Below are 21,187 nucleotides of genomic sequence, written 5' to 3'. Positions count from 1 at the left end.
GTACGTAGAGTAGATAACTTATAGTATGTAGAGTATATAACTTATAGTACGTAGAGTATATAACTTATAGTACGTAGAGTATATAACTTATAGTACGTAGAGTATATAACTTATAGTACGTAGAGTATATAACTTATAGTAGGTAGAGAGTTTATAACTTATAGTACGTAGAGTATATAACTTATAGTACGTAGAGTATATAACTTATAGTATATAGAGTATATAACTTATAGTACGTAGAGTATATAACTTATAATACGTAGAGTATATAACTTATAATACGTAGAGTATAAAACTTATAGTATGTAGAGAGTAATCACCTTCCGCGCGACGAGGAGCTTAATGATCTCGTAGTTGTTGGTGTGAGCAGCGAGCATGATGGGAGTTATGTCCGGCGTGAACTCTGAAAACTGACTGTCCATCATCAGCGAGGGAACCTGAAGAAGAAGAAGAAGAAAAACTATTTTATTGTGCGGTTAAAAAGACAAGATTCAGCTCTACATGTGGCGCTGTTACGTTAAAGACAAACAACCCAGCCAAATGATGAATCAAATTAAACTCACTTGAATCAGGTTAAAACTAATTAAATGAGTGTAATGCGTTCGACAAAAGAAGAGTTTCCTGCTGCAGAGGTGCATCGAGTTAAAGCTACATCCTCTCTAAAGCTCATTACATCCCTCGGTGACGGGACACCTGCTGCAGTTTTATTAAAAAGTGAAGTGCAGGTGGTCTGTTACTACACAGGATGAAAGGTTTATTAGAATAACAGAAGAGCCGACCGTTCTGTAAACCATGTTTAAATATTTGGATCTACTTTTTCCACGTCTTTTCCAAGCAGCCATTAGTTCCCATTCATTTCAAAACAACACAAACATCTATCAGCAGACTCTTGACCTCACTTGTATAAAATGACCTGTGGTGACCTCTAGGATAATCACAGACTCATGAAACTTCACAGCCACAAAAACTAGAGACAGAAATTTATTTCACTGTATATACTACGCAAATTACAGTGCATTACTTTCCGTATGTATAGCTATAAGAACAGCCTGCTCCACTGATGGTTGCCTGCAGGAGGAGTTATATCTGTATACAACTACATTATAGCGTGTTATAAACTATTTATTAATGTTTATATGCAGCTTACACAGGCTAAATACCAGGATTTTAAAGTGTTACCACACTAATAATAAAGATGAAAATGTGCTTGCATGTCACAAAAACACAAGGCGTCTGATTCCTCTAATCCAGACACAGTCAAAGACATCAGAAGGAGCAGACTGAGGAGGAGGAGGGAGGAGGAGGAGGAGGAGGAGGAGGAGGAGGAGCGAACACATGTGGACTCTTTCATCTCTCAGAGGGAGAACCAAGCAGAGTGCGTCTCCTATTCACCTCCTCCTGTCTACCATCTTCTCTCCTTCCTTTTACTCCCTCTCTTCTTCTTCATCTTTCTCCTCGTCTGACCTCCTGCCGTCGTCTTTGTTGTTCTCTTTCCTCCTTTTCTGCTCCACTTTCTCTCTCTCTCTCTCTCTTTCTTTCTTTCTGCTTCCAACATCTTGTTTCCTCCTCTGATCTCTCTCCTTCTCACTCCCTCTCTCTCTTTTCATTTCTTCTGGTTGTGATGAGGAGAGTGAGAGCATCTGGCCGTCACACATCGATTAAAGAGAACAAACACGCAGGTAATAATTACCTATAAAGATACGACAGTGACTTTTAATGTGAAAGGATGTTTTAAATGTTTTATATTTCCTGCGTCTCCTGCTGCTGCTGATGATGAGGACCGTTCAGGATGAACTCCCACTACGACTGACCCACATAAGAAAATCTAAATGCACACAACACTGCCATGTTTTTGTGTTTTCAGTTGTTTTTTTTGTACTGTACGTTTCAGAGGTCTTTTCAAAATAAACTTCCATTTTCACAGGAAACAACGTGGTTTAAATTGAGGAAAAGATGGTGGTTTGGGTTCAAATACGTATATTTGTTACGTACTTAAAGGTGCTATTGATAACATTCAACCACTAGATGTCACATTCTCCCTCTCCGCGTTCAATGCATTTACTTCACAACAAGTGGTTGCCAGAAACTTACCGTCGATCTCAGCCATTTCTCATCCTATTCCACTTAGTTGACTTATTATTTCATTTCTTTTTTTAATTATTATTTTCAGTTTTGAGTCGCAGTTTTGTTAACAACGGTCTGCTATACGTCGCAACGGCCTGTTATACATAGCAACGGTCTGCTATACGTAGCAACGGTCTGTTATACATAGCAACGGTCTGCTATACGTCTGCTGTTCTTGCCAATGCACAGCCCCGATGTAAACATGTATGTTTTATATCCTGATAAAAGCACACGCAGATCATAACAACCAAAAATGATCTCCGACTCCAGCGACACACACAACAACACACTTCATCTTTTTTTTCCACACACTTCACACATCAAAGGGTGGTGTGAGAGCGAGGCTGCAAAACCTTCTCCTCATCTGCATCGCTCCGTCTCTCTGGAAACTCTCACTTCCTCTCCCTCTTTCCTTATTCCTTCCTTCTCCCGCATGCACTCTTTTCCTATTTTGATTTGGCTTTGCGTCATCTCTCCTTCTCTCAGATTTCATCCTCTTTTCCATGTTTTATCACTCTCTTCCTTCCTTCCTTCCTTCCTTGTTTTGCTGCTTCATTCCTTCCATTTCTATGTAGGATTGGTGACGTAGAAAACTGCATTTCCTCGTAGTTAATGATGGAGAAGGAGAGGGACGTATAGAGCGAGGGGAGAAGGGAGGGAGGACAGATGAAAAGGGGAGGGAGGAGAGAGAGAGAGAGAGAGAGAGAGAGAGAGAGAGAGAGAGAGGGAGAGAGGGGGAGTCAGACTGAGTCAGATGGAGAGGGTCAGCAGAAAGGTCAACAGTTTTGCTCGCCAGGAGAAGATAAAAGGCATCGACTCTACCTGTCAGCTGAGAAAGAGCAACACACACATCCAGTTCTTAATATAGGAACCACATGCAAACACACACACACACACACACACACACACACACACATGGAAACTTAACTCTGAGGAAGGAAAAAGGAAAAGTTGGAGGTGTTTGCCGCAGCGTCCTCGTCTGGATTTGACTCTTTTCATGCGGCGATTACGAGTAGATGTTGACTGATGTGAACTGAAATGTCTGCAAGGATGTTTTATGCTGTTGTGCTTTTAAGATGTTATTTTAAATGTCCAATAAAAAACTAAATATCTTAATGAAACAGAGAAGTACTTTAAAGCTGTAATCTTTTTCTTTTCGGTCAAATGTTTTTTTCAACATTTCTCAAGTATCATAAAATATAAAAAAAATATATTTATTCCAACACTTTGCTCAGAATTTCTAAATGCTAATAATGTTATTAGTTAAATGTTTATAAATGTGTAATATATACATTTTATATCTTAAAGACTTTAGATGAGCAGATTTTTACAGGAGGCTGTGTAGTACGACGGCATATTATGGCCATTATGAGTAAAAAAAAGAAAGTATTACGAAGGCGGTGTTTAATATTCAGATAAAAAACTTTGAGATTAAAGTCAGAAATTTATGAGAACAAAAAAATAGAGAAAACTAGAAAAATAGTGGAGTGCAAAACCATAATGAAGTAATCAAGTTTTTTTTCTCATAAATTTACGATTTTATAATCTCACAAATTCTACATTTTTCTTGTAAATTTGCCCCTTTTCATATCAGAGAATATCCCAGTTTTCGACTTTATAATCTTGCAAGTTTGTGGGTTTTTTTTCTCGTAAATGTACGACTTCAAACCCAGAGAATATCAGTTATTTTATTGTAAATTTACGACTTCATAATCTAGCAAATTTGTGAGTTTTTTTATCATAAATTTACGATTTAATAATCTCGCAAATTCTGAAATTTGTCTTTTAAATTTGCTGCTTTCATATCAGAGAGCATCTGAGTTCTTTTAATCATAAATGCATGACTTTACTATCTTGCAAATTTGTGAGATTTTCTCGCAAATTTACGACTATATAATAACGCAAATTTTTTTCATAAATTCTCCACTTTCATCTCCAAGAATATCCAATTTTTTCTCATAAATGTTTGACTTTATAATCTCGCAAATGTGTGATTATTTTTATCGTAAATTTGCTACTTTAATATTGGAAATTCTGAGTTTTTTCTAGGAATGTTACCCCTTCCCAAGGCTCCGTCATTATTTTTATAATTATTTTTTTTTACCTAAAATGGCCCTAATGGTGTCGTAATGTAGCTCTGTGATCACCGTCTGTGGTAAATAGAATAATTGAAGGTGATAAAATAGAAACAAACAGGGAGGAGGAAGAGCATAATGAGAGATAAAAAGAGTAAAGGAAAATGAGAAACAGAAACACAGCAAGAACAGATTTGTTCCCATCCTCGTCCAACTGAGAGGCGACCAAAAAAACCTTCCCACAATCCTCTGCTTTCGGCCAAGGGTTGGTTGCCATGGTGACGCGGAACCTCGGAGCCTCAGACGGTCCAGGAATTAATGCAGAAGAAGAAGTCTCTGTTTCTCTTTCTCTTTATTTTGCTCTCTCTCTCTCTCTCTCTCTCTCTCTCTCTCTCACTTCTGATCTCGTTTCCAGTGTCTCTCACTCTTCCTTCATCTGTTTTAAATCTCTCTCACTCTTTCACTTCCTGTCTCTGGTTCTCTCCATCTCGATCCCCTTTAACACCTACATGTTAACTGAACTGTGCAACATGTTCTCCTCTCTCTCTCTCTCTCAGACAAACATACAGTCTGCCTCTAAATCCTATTTCACAGTGTGTCTATAACCCGAGCAGTTTAATTTCCATCCTCTCAGCAGAACGTGGAGCGTTACAGTGAATGGCTGAGCTGCTCATTAAAAACACACACACACAACATACGAATGGAGAAACACATTCACGGAGACGCACGTTTACGGAGGAGTAAATGCAAACACGTGCATACATGACCACGTCTGCGACAGATTAACATACATCCATGGAGGTTGGATTCACACACCTGCTTCTCGCCGCTGGGCCTTCTGTGCGACAGCAGCAGCTCAACGGCGCCCACAACCTCCTTCCTGATGGCGTAGAGCAGGGCGTCGCCCGTGTGGATGCCGTGGTCGAGCAGGAGCTCCATGATCTCCAGGTTCTCATTCTCGATGGCGATGAGGAGCGCGCTGCGGCCCAGCGGGTCCAGACAGTTCACGTCCATGTTGTAGTAGACCTCCGCCTCGCGGAGGGCATGTTTGACTCCCGCATAGTCACCTGGAGAGGCGGAGGGAGAGTGGAGGTGTTGATGGATGAAGGAACAGATACAGGGTACAATAACTTTGACTTTTTTGTTTTTGTTTTTTAAACTTCTTTGTTTTTTCTAGTGAAAGAAAGTGAAAGTTTGTAAAGTGAAAGTTAAACCCGTTGTTTCCAGGATTAAAATCCTGTTTTTGTTGTTAACAACACCCAAACAGGAAGAATTTGAATATGTTTGAAACGTTTGGTTTCGGCATCTTGTCCAAGGACACTTTGTAGGACAAACATCTGCTGGACGTCAGCTGTCAGCTGTTGCACAGATGACACCTGTGAACTGTCGCCTGCAGCAGAGTCAGACTGACCGGCTGACTCAGCATCATGTAGGAGGCGAGTGGATCAGCAGAATGAAGGTGTAAAGGAGAGAACTATTATTATACAACGTACCTTTTTCCACAGCGGTGAGGTAGGCCCTCTCCTCTGCAGACAGCTCCACCTCAGCCCGGACGATCTGAAGCGGAATTCTGTCGCGGTACGGCGAGTACGTCGCCTATAAAACGCAGACAATAACAACGCAAAAAATACAGAGAATGAAATCTGTAAAAATACAAACAAATATTTCAACTAAGTCATGTGTGATAGTGTGTAGAAGCTGAGTATTAACACTTGGTTTTAGGGTTTACATAAGCCTGCAGGGATTTAATGGAAGTGTGACTGACTCACCTTCTTGTAGTACAACTGTGTCATGGGATTCATCTGGTCAGTCTGGAAGAAAGAAAGAAAGTGAGAGTTACTAAGCAATATTAACAATACAGCAATAAATAGAAGCGAATGAATGAACTCATGAGAAAGAGCAATATTGTTAATTTGAACATCTCTCAACGTCAAGAAGGAGGCGGCGTTGAAACAAAACAAAACAAAACAGCTCAACACTTGCGTTAAAACTCTCCTTCTTGGAGTCATGAATCAGGGAAAGTTGAACAAACAGACATGCTACACATGTTTAGATTCAGTGTGTCTCACACTTTCTGAAGATATCATTATCTCATTATGACGACCCCTCCACTCCACTAGGTGTCCCATGTCCTTTTGCTGGTTCCACTTTGTGGAGGAGGGTCGTCAGGCTGATGAGCCACGAAATCCTCCAAATTAAACAACACCATGTCCAATTGTGCACCCACTTATCTCACTGCCTACACACACTCAAACCTCCAAGCTTGTAATAACTTTTTGGCTCCGGAAATCTTTTAAAAATAATCCCGGACGAGCCCCCATTTGTTACAATCCGACTCAAAGGTTGCAACAAAAATGGGAGACCAGATGAGTTTTAAAATAGTAAAAGGCATTTATTTAAAAAACTTCCTAACCATTGGAAGTGACTGGAATTTGTCTCGTGGGGGTCAAAGCATTAAAAAAAATTACATTTAAAAAACACAAAGGCAACATGTCTTCACAAAACCAATGTCCCTGTAAGTCAACAATAACAATTCCAGATTTCTTAAACTAAGTTTAAGACCTGAAACTGCATATTTTACTCGACTAAAGAGCAGTAAAAACCCTCAACTTCACCAAATTCTATCTGACACTGGAGACTTGAACCAGCAGACAGCAGGGTCCTCTCCAACCTGAGAGTGAACTGACACACTGAGAGACAGTGATGGACGTGCAGACAGTTGAAGCAGTGCCGATTAGTGACTACATACATTTAGCACAATAAAAAGCATGCAGACCAAGGATAAGCCTCGTCCCACAGTATTAGTCTCGTTAATACATGTAATCCCCGTGAACTGCGGCCTCCTGGAGAACCTTTAGAAGCTCTGCTTGTTGCTTTTATTTGTGTCGGTCTCACCACGTTGACTTATTGCACCGTAATTGCCCCACATTTGTTTATTTCGGGAGTAAACGGTGTAGACATGATGACGCATTTTCGATCGCTTTACATTTTCCTACGCAGTGTGGGATTAATTTTCCAGCAGTGGGGAGCCGTCAGAATGATTCCAGAAAGAAGGATAATAAGAAGACGGGTGCAGTGTGTGTGTGTCAGTAAGAAAGAGCTAATTGACCTGAAGCATAGGAGAATAGATAATAACGCTTATTACCAAGGTTACCAGCACCTTTTTCAGAAAGCAAAAATAATGTAGACGTAAACAAAATTGCAACAAGAACCAAAACAAACCTCTGAAGCTGCTTCAAATATCAAATACAGAGTTCAAGATATAGAATATTCAACAGTTTACAAACTGTCAAAACAATATTTGCATCAACAGGAAAGTTCCTGAGACACTAAATAGTTTGAATATATTTTATTTTTTACACGATGCTCCTGTTTGTGACCAGACCGCTGGATCATTATGGACAAAATCTGTCTGTTAATCCTGTGTCCCTGTGTTAATTGTTCATGTATCTCCAAATATATACGTCAAATAACAGCATCAAAGTCAGCTCAAAATCCATTTTTTTTCTTTTCTCTTCCTGTAAACAGATTCAAATGTTTGATGTCTCGTCCTCCAATCGAACTAGATTTTGGGTGAATAGCTAGCCAATTGTTTGTGAATCGAATCAATACACGTTGTTTGATCGAAGTAGCTAACAGAGCAATATGGAGAGAGACAGGAAGAGATGTGTTTTGGGATATCAGTGGACAAAAACGCTGTTTTAATTTCTAAAACAATGTGGCTGATATCAAATTCATTCAAATGAAACTTTACTGATCTGCAGCGCGGCAGTTCATGCAGTGAACGTCCACCGGATGAAGACGCGAATCCACCGTGATTGATTTAAATCCCTCTTGGAAAGATATCTCTTTCCCCTGTGATTACTATGCTGGGGACCTGACTGATCTGAATCTTCCCTCCCAGAGGAGGATAAGGGATTATTGTTAACCTGGCAATCACGGCTGCCAATAGATGTATCACATCTACGTGGAATCATGAGGATCCCCCTAATATTAATGGATTAATGAGGTAAATTCATCGGGGACTTTAAGTCAGAGCTAAATTGAAATGTAATCTCATCTGATGCCAGGGTTTCCTGTAGCATTTTATAGCAGCCTGAAATAAAGATCGCGTCTGCGAACATCGGAAAAAAACGATATACGAGATATAACCTTCAGCCAAGGTCACACATTTAATGATATTGTTTAGACTCTTATAAACCAATCATGAGACGAGATGCGTTAGGATGTATCTAACTCAAATGACCAACATCTCCACTAACTAGTTTCCTGGATAAAAACCTCTAATCCAATCTGTTATTTCTGCCTCTGATCGTAGACGGTGAATCTAAACACTTGAATCATCTGAGAGGAATATATTCACAAATCACACCAGAGAGCGAGGTGAGTCTCCCGCTGCTCTCTTTTAATGAAGCTGAAAAGAAAAAAAGAAGTAAATCTCCAGCGCTGACTCACGGCCCCAGCTGAAGTGTTGCTGCTATTTAAAATCTAAAGAGCCTAAAAACCTTTAAAAACACTCAAAAGGCCACAAACACACCTGTGGGCTCCTCACGCTGTCAAGTTCAAACAAAACGGAAGAAGAGTGGCAGAAAGATTCAGATCCTGAACCCTAAACCTGACCGCTGAACCCCCACCTGCCCCACCGAACCCGGCTATCTGTGCTGCCAGATAGCGGAGGGCCGCCGCGGTCAGATTTATTGGTCTACTGAGAGCGATGCAAATGTTTTGCTCCGCTGACGCCGTCGTCGCTTCAAAGTATTGTGTTTGTGAGAAGAAAAAAAAGAAGACGTCTCCGCTGTCGGTGGATCCTTTATCACCAGCTGACAGATAAATTAATGCCTCCAGTTACCAGCTTTGTCAAGTGGACTGAAAATACTGACTCAACTGGCAGTTTCCATGGTGCTCCGTAGTATAAACGTTACCGGGGCTTATTTACAGTCACTGCGAGGCCTGACAGTCATCGCCCCAAAAAACGGTATTATTTCAGCATAATGAGGCTGATTAAAGGCTATTAGCCGAAGAGGAAACGCCGTGACTTCAGCGTCGTGTACGTGTCTGACCTTTCTTGTAATGAGCTGCAGTTTGCCATTTTCATTTAGCTGATTTATTATTCGCAGTAAATGGATTCACGTCCACAGGTGACCTTCAGTGACCATGAGCAGGACTGGACCGGGTTTAACAGAACCAGATAAGATTAGACTGGACTGTAACAAAAAAACGGAAATTACTTCACCTGACGTTACCTGTGTTATGTAATCTAGCTGGGAGCTGCAGCTGATAGGACGGAGACAACAGGACGATTTTAAGTAAACAGGGAGATTTTAAAACGTCTAAATTAAAACACATCAAACAAAGGAATAAACACTGAAATACAAAACACCTCTTCTCTTTGTTTGTTGATCATAATGTGGGATGGAAAAACAACAGCTTTAGTTATTCAAGACAAAAAGCTAAATAATTGTTTTTTTAGATTGTATGGTTTTAATTCAATGATGATAGTAAATGCATATGTAGGAAGGAAACTCATATAACAATAGTTATTGCAAGTCACTTTATTTCTTGGATTTGTATTTAGTCAGGCATTTTTTAAATCGTCTGTATTACTCAGCAGACTCATTTGAACTAAATGAGTCAGATTAAACATCCATAACAGCTACAAGGACTCTGCGAAAATGTCTTAAAGCAAGAGCAGCTTTAAGAGCTGAAAATAAAATAAATATACAATAAAATTGTATTTTTTTAGCCTTGAGTAGAAGGAAACATAACACGGAAATATAATATCTCTTTAGCTGCTAAAGGCTCCACTATGTTTACCAGCAAGTGTCTAACTGGGTCTGTCTGCTGAGCAGGAAGATACGTTCAATACGTTTACATTACTAAGCAACTGTGAATTAAAGACAAATATCTGGTCCTCCCTCAAGGTTCCATGGTAGAGAGGAGGTTGTGTTGCTCTGGCTCTATCTGGTTGGTGTGGAGAGGAGGTTGTGTTGCTGTGGCTCTATCTATCTCGGCGTGGAGAGGAGGTTGTGTTGCTCGGGCTCTATCTGGTTGGTGTGGAGAGGAGGTTGTGTTGCTGTGGCTCTATCTATCTCAGCGTGGAGAGGAGGTTGTGTTGCTGTGGCTCTATCTATCTCGGCGTGGAGAGGAGGTTGTGTTGCTCGGGCTCTATCTGGTTGGTGTGGAGAGGAGGTTGTGTTGCTGTGGCTCTATCTATCTCAGCGTGGAGAGGAGGTTGTGTTGCTCGGGCTCTATCTGGTTGGTGTGGAGAGGAGGTCGTGTTGCTCGGGCTCTATCTGGTTGGTGTGGAGAGGAGGTCGTGTTGCTCGGGCTCTATCTGGTTGGTGTGGAGAGGAGGTCGTGTTGCTCGGGCTCTCTCTGGTTGGTGTGGAGAGGAGGTTGTGTTGCTCGGGCTCTCTGGTTGGTGTGGAGAGGAGGTCATGTTGCTCCGCTTTTTTTGTATTTTAAAGTGTGCTATATAAATGAAATTCATTATTATTATTATTATCAAATGTACTCAGATTCTTTCCACAACTGCTAACGGCCACCATCTACTTCCTCTGGACACATTTTGTGCGCTACAAAAAACTAAATACTTGAACATAAAAACAAAACCATTTAGTTGTATATTATATAGAAGCATTTTTTTTTAGGAGTCAGGGTTGCAAGAGGACGACGAGTATCACGTTCAGCAGCTGTTTTAGAAATGCTAGCGTGCTACTAAATACAACCTGTAGCAATTCCATGGATCAAACATGAAGATGGGGACGGCTTTTACTGCAACACAAGTCACAAGATGAGATGATTTTAATCTCTATTTGGTTCATTTTTCACTACCTTGTTTTTTTTTTACAATTGAGTGAAATTTTCATACCAATCAAAAGAAAAATATGTTGTTGAGAGTAATTCTTCAGACGATGTACTGTAGACATGTTTCATATACATTTATTTTCATTTGCCACATACATTGCTGCATTTTCCTTTGTTTGTCTTGAGGGCTGTTTTGACGTATTGTCTCTAAAACACTTCGTGGCTGTTTTGACGGCTAAACAAACTGATGATATTTCCATGCGTCCCAGTACATAGAGTATGTTTTTGCTCTGGGAGTGTGTGATCGCAGGAATCTAAAACCTTTAAAGTGACAGTAGGCATTACATTTATTGGCATCACTGGGCAAAAATTCAATAATAACCTTTCAGCATATTGTAATTCAAGTGTTCTGAGAGAAGACTTCTGCTCCTCCTCATGGCTCTGTTTTCAGACTTTAAATAATCTAGCCCGTGACGGGAGACTTTGACCAATCACAGGACATTTCATTGAGAGAGCGTTCCTATTGGCTGTGCTCCAGCTGGTGGGTGGTGCTTGGTATTTCCTCAACTGACCTCAACATGAGGTGTTCTCATTTTACAGCTAAGCCGTGCACTACAAGATGATTCTGAGAACATGTGAGGAGAGAAATAGACATAACAGTAACAGAATATTGATTCTTATTTGATCAGCGCTGCCTAGTTTGACCATTTGGTCGGAGTTTGTGAGTGATTGACAGCCGGCTCTCATAGACAGCAGATGGACAGCAGACCTCAGATCAGCTCTTACTGCTTGTTTTCTTCCGGTCTGTGAAATCTTGCAGATGCCGTTAGGAGCACCGGAGGACACAGAGGCACATGATTTTTTTCAGGTACTACTGTCACTATATAGCGACCGTTTTATAAAAATAACTTTTTTTAATCCTATTTGCTGCAGTCTCGCCTATCAGCTTTAACATGGCATTAAAAGAGTCCTTTTCTGAACATCCTGGAAACAATACCAGTCCCCTCTTCTAGGACTGCTAGTGAATGAACCCAGATGTAGACTGTGTGATGCTGCAGTGCTCTTACTGCTCCTTCGCTAATTGACTTTTTTTTTTGTCCTCACACAGACCTGCTGAGTCTGCTGCAGAGGAACAGCACATTGTTGAATGTGTCTCCTGTTGTTAGGATCAAATTAATTGGCGCTACTCCTCTGAATAAACACGCCTTCCTCAAATTCCTCCAGATGATAACGTGCCCATAAACTTTATTTATTCCTAAATTGCGTGAACATCCTGCAGCGGACGACGTGATAAAGATCCGCCGAGCCGAGGGGTCTGTTGACGCCCGGACCAGATTAAATTATGTGCACCAGATTAATCCTGCAGTGGCGTACTGTATGTGTGTGCTAGCTGGAATGCAGATGCGTTTAAGATCTGCATAGCGAGGGGGAATTTGTGCTGACGGCTTTACAATGCTCCACTGACTGTGGTACAGCAATGCAGATAAACTCCCCGCTCGCCTCCCATCTCCCTCCATCGCTCCCAAGTTTTTTACTCTCTCGTTAACTCGCCAGACGTTTCACAACAATCATTTCTCTTTTCCTCCGTCATTTCTCTGCAGCCCGTTATACCTTCATGTCCCTCCGGCCTGAACACTGTGTCCCTTTTTAACTCTCCCATCTACCCGCCTGCTTTTACACCATGCAGCTATTTGAAACCTCTCTCTATATTTTTCTTCTTATCTTTCCTCCTCAGAAATCTCTCCCCAGCCTCAACATCCTCATATTTCACTCTCTACGTCTTTCAAATTTTCTGCTCTATTTTCTGCCTCTTGTTTCCCAAAAAAAAGAAAACCTCCATCTTGAACTCTTCATAATTTTTATCTTTCCTCTCTTTCCGTCTCATTGCCTCTCCCGTCTTGTTTCCCCCCGTCGGCTGCAGTAGAAACAATCCACATCTGTCCTCTCTCTCTTTCTCTCGTCTCCTCCTGCATCTTTTAAACAGCGCTGTTTGTTTACAGTCAGTGTGGAGTATCAGAGCCTCATCATCATGCTGAGTTGGCCCCCTTTCTTTTGCACAAATCCTCATCTGACTCGTCTTAAAAAGAACAAATCCTGCTGTGCACAAGTTGCAGTGTGTGCCGATAATAACCGCTGCTTTTCTGGAGCGTTGTTGGGAGTCAGAGCTGGGAAACAGGACGGGGATGAACACCGATGGAGCAGAGCATCAATCTGCAACCATGCAGTGTGTCACACAAACACACTAACAATAGTGGCAAGTGTAGGGGTTCTACTTTGGTAGGTTTTGGTTATTAGCAAAATAATTAATAAATAATAATAGAATTATTAATATTAATAAAGATTATCAATAAACATCAATAATAAACGGGGCACCACCCTGGAATCAGGGACCAATGACCAAAACGTTAATATAGTCTCATTATATATGCTAAACTATCAATTTGGAACGTTGATTAATAATTAAATTAATAACTATAACCAGAATAGATAGTAAAGGTTGAAGGATATCGGAGTTCTTGACATAGCAGAGGTTGGCATTATTCACTCTTGTGCAACATTAAACAGACCAGCATGTATATTCCACAAACATTTATTTACAAGATAATAAAGGTTCAAAACACAATATTAATCTAACTAAATAACTAAACTAAACAAACCAAACAAAGTGTGTGTGTGTGTGTGTGTGTGTGTGTGTGTGTGTGTGAGAGAGAGAGAGGGGGGGGGAAACAAGATGGGTTCTTGTCTCAAAATGTCTGTATGGCCTACAAACAAAATGGCGGGCACTGTAAAACTACAAAGATGGCTGAATCAAAGATGGCGGAATCAAAGATGGCCATCAGCATGTCACTACATGACCTCTTTGTTCTTCTGAGAAGAAGGACAAAGAGGGGGGGGGGGTGATGTGGGGTTAAGATTATCTGAAGCTGTATGTTTATGTTTAACTAATTCACAGTTTCTGTATGTGATCTTAATGTGTGTTAGATATGCAGTGGGTTAGAAAAGATGGTTAGTTGCATGCAAGACCTTGTCTATGTGAAGCATAAACTAAACACATCAGATGTGGCGAAGCCAGTTACCCAGATATCAAATACAGATAAATCAACAGTCAAACTCAATGAATAACATTAAACCAAATCAATACAAGTACTTTCTAGAAATCAAAGTTGGACAGTCTTGCTCAGCCCTGTGCGATTGCTAATGCTAAGTTAAGCCCAGTACGTTACCAATCCATGGAAGAAAAGGGTTTGTGATTCCATGTGTTGAAGTTGTGGTTCCAAGTCAAAGAGGTCGTCTTTGCTGTTAGTTTGGTGCTTTCTTTGCTTGATAGCTTGAAGTTAGCTGGTGGAAAGGGCAGAGCACTCGCGTCGTCTGCCGTTTGGTTCCTTGGTTGCAATGGCTGTTTCCTAACAGGCCATTGATCAGAACCAGAACTGTTTTGCAAGTTCTGGACTTGAGAGCCGTTCACCTCAACCAGGTCAGCCTGGGTTGAGGAGATGAAGAGCAGAGAGAGCGCAGCAGCTCACCTCTGGCACGTCAGGAGAGATGAGCAGATGAGAAGAAAGAGTCGAAAGAGGAGGAACAAAGAACATTCCTCTGGTTTTGTTCTGTGTGAATTTCACACCTAGGTGTGAAATGTTACTGTAGCCAATGAGGACTGAGATGAGTCCTGTGGTCAAGGATCAGGTTACTGAGGTCATGAGGTCACTTGAAACCAGCCAGATGCTGGGTCCCTACATCCCCCCATTTGGTCTTTAAGATGTGTAACATCCTTCAAGAGCAAATCAGAAGGTTGAACAGTTCACAGATCCTTGGAAACAACCTGGAGGTTGTACAGTCCAATCCCTGGGGACAACTGAAAAGTTGTTAAATCCATGATTGAAAAAGTTCATTCAACAGTTCATTCCATTTTGTAACGTCTGGGCAGTTCATTAACCAATTGGGCATTGGTTAAGACTATCTATCCTGGCTAAGCAAGAGCAGTCCCTAAGTTACAAATAAAACCAGATAAACAAAAACAATAGCATTGTATAAAATACATAACTATGTTTCTCTGTTATTTATAAGGTTAGTGAAGAACAGGAATGTTAGAGGTGTTAAGTTGTTAAGGTGAGAGGCGGAGTGTCACCTAAAACAATGCGGACAGGTGTATGACTGTTTTTGTACAGTCATAATGTGGTGTCCTAAGCTAGTGTGTGCACTAGTGATCTCTAAACAAGATACTACTAAGGAGTTGGTCCAAGTGTACTTGTAAAGTTGGACAGTGGTGTCTGAGTTGAGTTTTTGCTGTTGCTAACAAACTCAAGTTTTCCCTAGTATCTGCAAAAGAGGAAAGGAAAATTAAGGCACCGTTATCTAGCGTCAGTCTCACTGTTAGCTAGGTGTTAGTTAGTACCGTGGGAAGGTAGCTCTGGATCTCTCGTGCTTACCTCGTGGCTCAGGGCTGTAACGCTCCAGGTAGCCAGAGGCAGAGAGGCACTCAGAGTAGCTATCACTGTCTGCTAGATTATGTCCATGTTCTGAACCTTGTTCAGAGTCTGAAATGTGGTCAGAGATGCTGTGGTCATCGTCAGACCGGTCACGCCAATTCTGGGACAGAATTTCAGCATATGGCTTTCTAACACTTCTGTTGTGTGAATGCCTATCTCTATGCAAATGGGGGACATGGCGGTTACGCTCAGTGTCCCTATGCAACCTCTTCTGACCCCCCTTCGACCTGTTGTGAAGGTGGTCTTTTGAGGTGGCAGATCTGCTTGACACATCAGTGTTTGAGCTGGTGGGCTCAGTTAATTTACCCCCCCTTTTGGAAATGACCAGTGTTTCCCAAGCTATCTGTGTCATCTTCCTTATCTCACACAGTGAGGGGTTACCCTCATGCGTCCTCAGTACGACGTGAGTGCGTACACAGGGATGCAGATTCTGCAGAAATAAGGACTTGAAGAAAGAGTTTTCTTCTAAGCCTGGCGCATTCTTACCTTGGAAGTATGCATGCCTTAAACGTTTGTAGTAATCTCTAGGATTCTCACTACGTGAATGTTTAATTTGAAGGGCTGCAAACATCGCTGAGGTCTCGTCAGCTGTGGAAGAGAATTCTTCTATCAGTGCATGGCGAAGCTCACAATAGTCATTTCTGACACTGGGAGGTTGTGACTGTATAAACTTGTGCACAGCTTGAGAGCTGGTTTTCCACACAAGTTTAACTTTCTCCCTTTGGGTGGCGTGTTTTAAGTCAATTAGATTGTGATCTAATTCCTTAAAATAGTCATCAATGTGTTGATCACAGTTGCCTGGATCAAAACATTCAATGTCCTTAGCTATGAATTCCAGCACTTCATGGCGGGGAGTCCTTTCTGCTGAAGGCAAGACTAAATTAGCATTACAATGCACTGGTGCATCACATGCTAATGTCCTCTCTGGCTGAGGAGCAGAGGCTGGACCGCTGTCATCACCCTTGTGACAGAGTGGAAAGGAGGCTGAACTTTTGGAGGGAGGAGCACAGAGGAAGGTGTCATTTCTCTGTGGCTGAGAAGAACATGAGGCAGGATATCTTCTTGAAGATAAACTACATGTGTCTTCATTGTCAGTTTCAGAACAATAAGTAGTCAGGTAGCTGTTCACTCTTTCTCTCAGCGGAGGTTGAGGATCTGACTTCATTCCCAAAGATTTTAAGTCGGTTGGAAATCTTTCACTTCTGAGTGGAGAGGGAGTTAACCTCTCATCGAGTGAGGAGTGCGAATCTGAGTAACCAGAATCACAGTGACTGACAGACTGTGGTGGGGAGAGATGTTCTAATCTAAGCCCTAACAATTTCTCTTTGTATTGAAAAAGAGCTAACTCTGCTGAATGCAGGTCTTCTAAGTAACGCATGGCTTTCTTATCAGCTGTCTGAACTTCATGGAGGAGAGCAGCACTTTGCGTTCTTAGGCTATCTACCTCTTTTTCCAGGGCTGCTTTACTCTGAATGGCAAGACTTGTTTGCCTGTGAAAAATCAGAAGTAAGCATTTTAACAATGAGTCTTTGGATGCAGTCTGCGCATCAAACCTGTCTGTGAGGAGCGATTCCATTTCTTTCCTGCACTCACTGAAACTCAACCTGCTGATGAGTTCAGGGCAGCCAGGGTTTAGGCTCTGTGCTAGGGAAGAAATAAAAAGCTCAACACAGGGGTTCTCCATTGTTAAACCTGGAATGGAGGGTGAAACTAAACAGGATGTCTAGTAGAAAACAAAACAATGTTGTTGACTATGGTGTTGCGTTGGCAGACACCTTGTGGTGTAGTTTGGGAGGTACACTAGCCTAACAACAATACACTGGCCTACACTATGGGGGGTAGCTCCCTGTGGAGTAGCTCCTGTGGAGGAGGGGACCAACTAGTGACTCTAGTGGGCATCAAACAAAAGGCCAGTAAAGTAAACAAGGTTTACAAAAGAAGTTTGCTTACACACAACATGCACTAACTGAAATGCACGGCAGTAACAGTTGTGATGATGTTTCTTAAAGGTGACTCAAGCTGGAACATGTGGAAGTAACAGCTAGGTGCAAACTTATATCACAGGGCTGTTTAGCACACTGTGGCTCTTATCTTAACTCAGGCTGTGGAATGCTTGGCAGTTACACAGCAGGGTACAAGCTCTCTATGTTACACAGGGCCGGTGGCACGCTGTGTCATTAAAGGAACACTTAGATTAACAGCAAAATATGACGACTAGACTAGATTGCATTGAATACTTGGTATTCAAATGCTGAACCAAAATTCTCTCAAGTTCTACAGCATAGGTTAACTTGAATTAGCAGCAAAAGCAAATCTTAAAATGAACACTATAAAGGCTTAAAGTGTTAATACTCAAAATCTCTCAAATAAACAATTCTAACCACAATATACTTGTTTAAAAGTACAGCTGGACTTCTACTCCTGTGGAAGACTAGTGGTGTAGAATGTAAACACTTTTGGTTTGTTTAGAAGTGGAATATGAAATTTTTGTTTTTGACCAAAAATGATGCTGAAAATTAATATTGCACAATTATGAACATTTGCCAACAAGAATACTATGCCTCACACGGGGCACCATTATGTAGGGGTTCTACTTTGGTAGGTTTTGGTTATTAGCAAAATAATTAATAAATAATAATAGAATTATTAATATTAATAAAGATTATCAATAAACATCAATAATAAACGGGGCACCACCCTGGAATCAGGGACCAATGACCAAAACGTTAATATAGTCTCATTATATATGCTAAACTATCAATTTGGAACGTTGATTAATAATTAAATTAATAACTATAACCAGAATAGATAGTAAAGGTTGAAGGATATCGGAGTTCTTGACATAGCAGAGGTTGGCATTATTCACTCTTGTGCAACATTAAACAGACCAGCATGTATATTCCACAAACATTTATTTACAAGATAATAAAGGTTCAAAACACAATATTAATCTAACTAAATAACTAAACTAAACAAACCAAACAAAGTGTGTGTGTGTGTGTGTGTGTGTGTGTGTGTGTGTGAGAGAGCGAGAGAGGGGGGGGGAAACAAGATGGGTTCTTGTCTCAAAATGTCTGTATGGCCTACAAACAAAATGGCGGGCACTGTAAAACTACAAAGATGGCTGAATCAAAGATGGCGGAATCAAAGATGGCCATCAGCATGTCACTACATGACCTCTTTGTTCTTCTGAGAAGAAGGACAAAGAGGGGGGGGGGGTGATGTGGGGTTAAGATTATCTGAAGCTGTATGTTTATGTTTAACTAATTCACAGTTTCTGTATGTGATCTTAATGTGTGTTAGATATGCAGTGGGTTAGAAAAGATGGTTAGTTGCATGCAAGACCTTGTCTATGTGAAGCATAAACTAAACACATCAGATGTGGCGAAGCCAGTTACCCAGATATCAAATACAGATAAATCAACAGTCAAACTCAATGAATAACATTAAACCAAATCAATACAAGTACTTTCTAGAAATCAAAGTTGGACAGTCTTGCTCAGCCCTGTGCGATTGCTAATGCTAAGTTAAGCCCAGTACGTTACCAATCCATGGAAGAAAAGGGTTTGTGATTCCATGTGTTGAAGTTGTGGTTCCAAGTCAAAGAGGTCGTCTTTGCTGTTAGTTTGGTGCTTTCTTTGCTTGATAGCTTGAAGTTAGCTGGTGGAAAGGGCAGAGCACTCGCGTCGTCTGCCGTTTGGTTCCTTGGTTGCAATGGCTGTTTCCTAACAGGCCATTGATCAGAACCAGAACTGTTTTGCAAGTTCTGGACTTGAGAGCCGTTCACCTCAACCAGGTCAGCCTGGGTTGAGGAGATGAAGAGCAGAGAGAGCGCAGCAGCTCACCTCTGGCACGTCAGGAGAGATGAGCAGATGAGAAGAAAGAGTCGAAAGAGGAGGAACAAAGAACATTCCTCTGGTTTTGTTCTGTGTGAATTTCACACCTAGGTGTGAAATGTTACTGTAGCCAATGAGGACTGAGATGAGTCCTGTGGTCAAGGATCAGGTTACTGAGGTCATGAGGTCACTTGAAACCAGCCAGATGCTGGGTCCCTACACAAGACAGGCAGCCGTTCACCCCTAAGCGAATGTAATCTCTTAGCAGCGCCACCTGAGAAGTTGAGAGAGGGTCAACTTGATGCCAGTTTCCTCTAAAAATGTGGAAACAACCTACAGCCTACCAATAATGCTGAAGCACAGCTGTTAGCTCCAATACAACGACGTGAAAGAACTTCAAACAAATGCAGGAAAAGCCGATTCGATCTCAAGCGAGCACGACATTACGAGGATGTTCTGCAAGTAGACACAACAAAACCACTTAGTTAGGTTTAGGAAAAACATCATGGTTGGGTTTAAAATAAGTACATACACTAAGTAAAATACGTACGGAAACAACGTAACAGAAGTGCGGAAAAACACGTCACAAACGTCACTAGCTTCAAAATAACTCAACAACACTTTGGGAACAAAAGTCCACCTTCCCTCCCTCCAACCCACCATCAGTAGACTTTCTCACTTTTTATTCGACGTTACTAGCTCTGAGCGTTACATATTCACGCAGATGTGTTTACATTGCAGTCAGGACAGACTATGACATGCCAAAAGCAAGAACGGCGACCGGGCTGGAAAAGCCGTTCCAATTCTTAGTATCACAGTTTGATTCAGTAAATAGAGAAGAGGGCTTTAGTTTCAGTGGCGTCTAAACTGCCAGAAAACTCCAGTGCACAAACCATTCACTCGTGTCCTTCGTCCACTGAAAGCCAGTAAACAGCTTCAGTATAATCTCATTTTAACAAGGTAACAGGATTTGAAATCACCTTGTAAATTAACTACTTTGTTGTGCACCAGTTTTGTAGCAACGGAGGAAAATAACTGTCCAATCACAGCTGATTATATCAATCACTAAACACAACAATCCTTCAGTCTGCCCTTGCACGCCTGCTACTTTTAGTCCGTGTATATATGCAAGGCTGGAACATATTTACAGTAGAAAAACATGCACGTACACATATATTAATAAAGAAGTATAATGCATAATTAAAAAATTCCTGTTTTCAAATCCGAACCACAAAACACTCTGCAGCCGTCTGAGGCCGTCTACTCATATACAGATAGATTTGAAAACAGATATTTCACTCTATGTTTTGGCCTCTTGTCTACACGCAAACAGAGATTTAGGTCACAAAAAAACAGAGACACCAGTTGGTTGGTGGACTGCTGCTTTAGAGCCTCGAGTGGGATGGGTTTACGTTGCAGTTTCTTGAAAGCCCGGTGCGTCTACAGGCACTACAGGCTGCCTTGTGTGGCGGTATCACACACCGAGGGGTGTGTCAAAGAGTCAGTATTTGACACACCCTGGGGATGAGAACGAGCTGACTGTAAATGCACAAAATGTGAAAGAAGATTTGAAACGTCTCATATTGTTCACGTCATGATTTTGTTTTTAAACACAGTTCAAGACGTGACGTAGATTTGACATTATCAAGACGAGCCGATTCTAAACCAAAGGCTGCAGCTGCAGGTAAAGAAGAGACACGCTGCTGCCGGAAGAGATTTCACGATACGTGTTCGAGACTTTGATGGACTTGTTCCTGAGTGACTTAATGACCCGCCTGCCACTCTGACTTCCTGCCAAACTCCCCCTCAGATCCTCCGACTCTGTTCTCTAAGCCCGGCCTAAATCCAGGATGGACTC

General features: G+C 41.4%; 1 protein-coding gene across 1 annotated transcript in view; it reads right to left on the bottom strand.

Moving 5' to 3' along the window:
- The window catches only part of trpc5a (transient receptor potential cation channel, subfamily C, member 5a), a 128,717-nt gene that overhangs the window by 61,068 nt on the left and 46,462 nt on the right, over positions 1-21,187 (bottom strand). The window contains exons 2-5 of the mRNA XM_037758090.1: positions 5,969-6,010; positions 5,693-5,795; positions 5,016-5,266; positions 321-437 (exon numbers count right to left, since the gene is read on the bottom strand). Of these exons, the coding sequence (XP_037614018.1) occupies positions 321-437; positions 5,016-5,266; positions 5,693-5,795; positions 5,969-6,001 (504 nt within the window). The 5' untranslated portion in view covers positions 6,002-6,010. The remainder of the gene's footprint in view (positions 1-320; positions 438-5,015; positions 5,267-5,692; positions 5,796-5,968; positions 6,011-21,187) is intronic.

The sequence above is a fragment of the Sebastes umbrosus genome, chromosome 22, assembly GCF_015220745.1.
Source record: "Sebastes umbrosus isolate fSebUmb1 chromosome 22, fSebUmb1.pri, whole genome shotgun sequence".
In the NCBI taxonomy this organism is placed as follows: domain Eukaryota; kingdom Metazoa; phylum Chordata; class Actinopteri; order Perciformes; family Sebastidae; genus Sebastes; species Sebastes umbrosus.
Note: the sequence above shows the minus strand (reverse complement) of the source record. Positions and strands in the feature narration are given on the sequence as shown.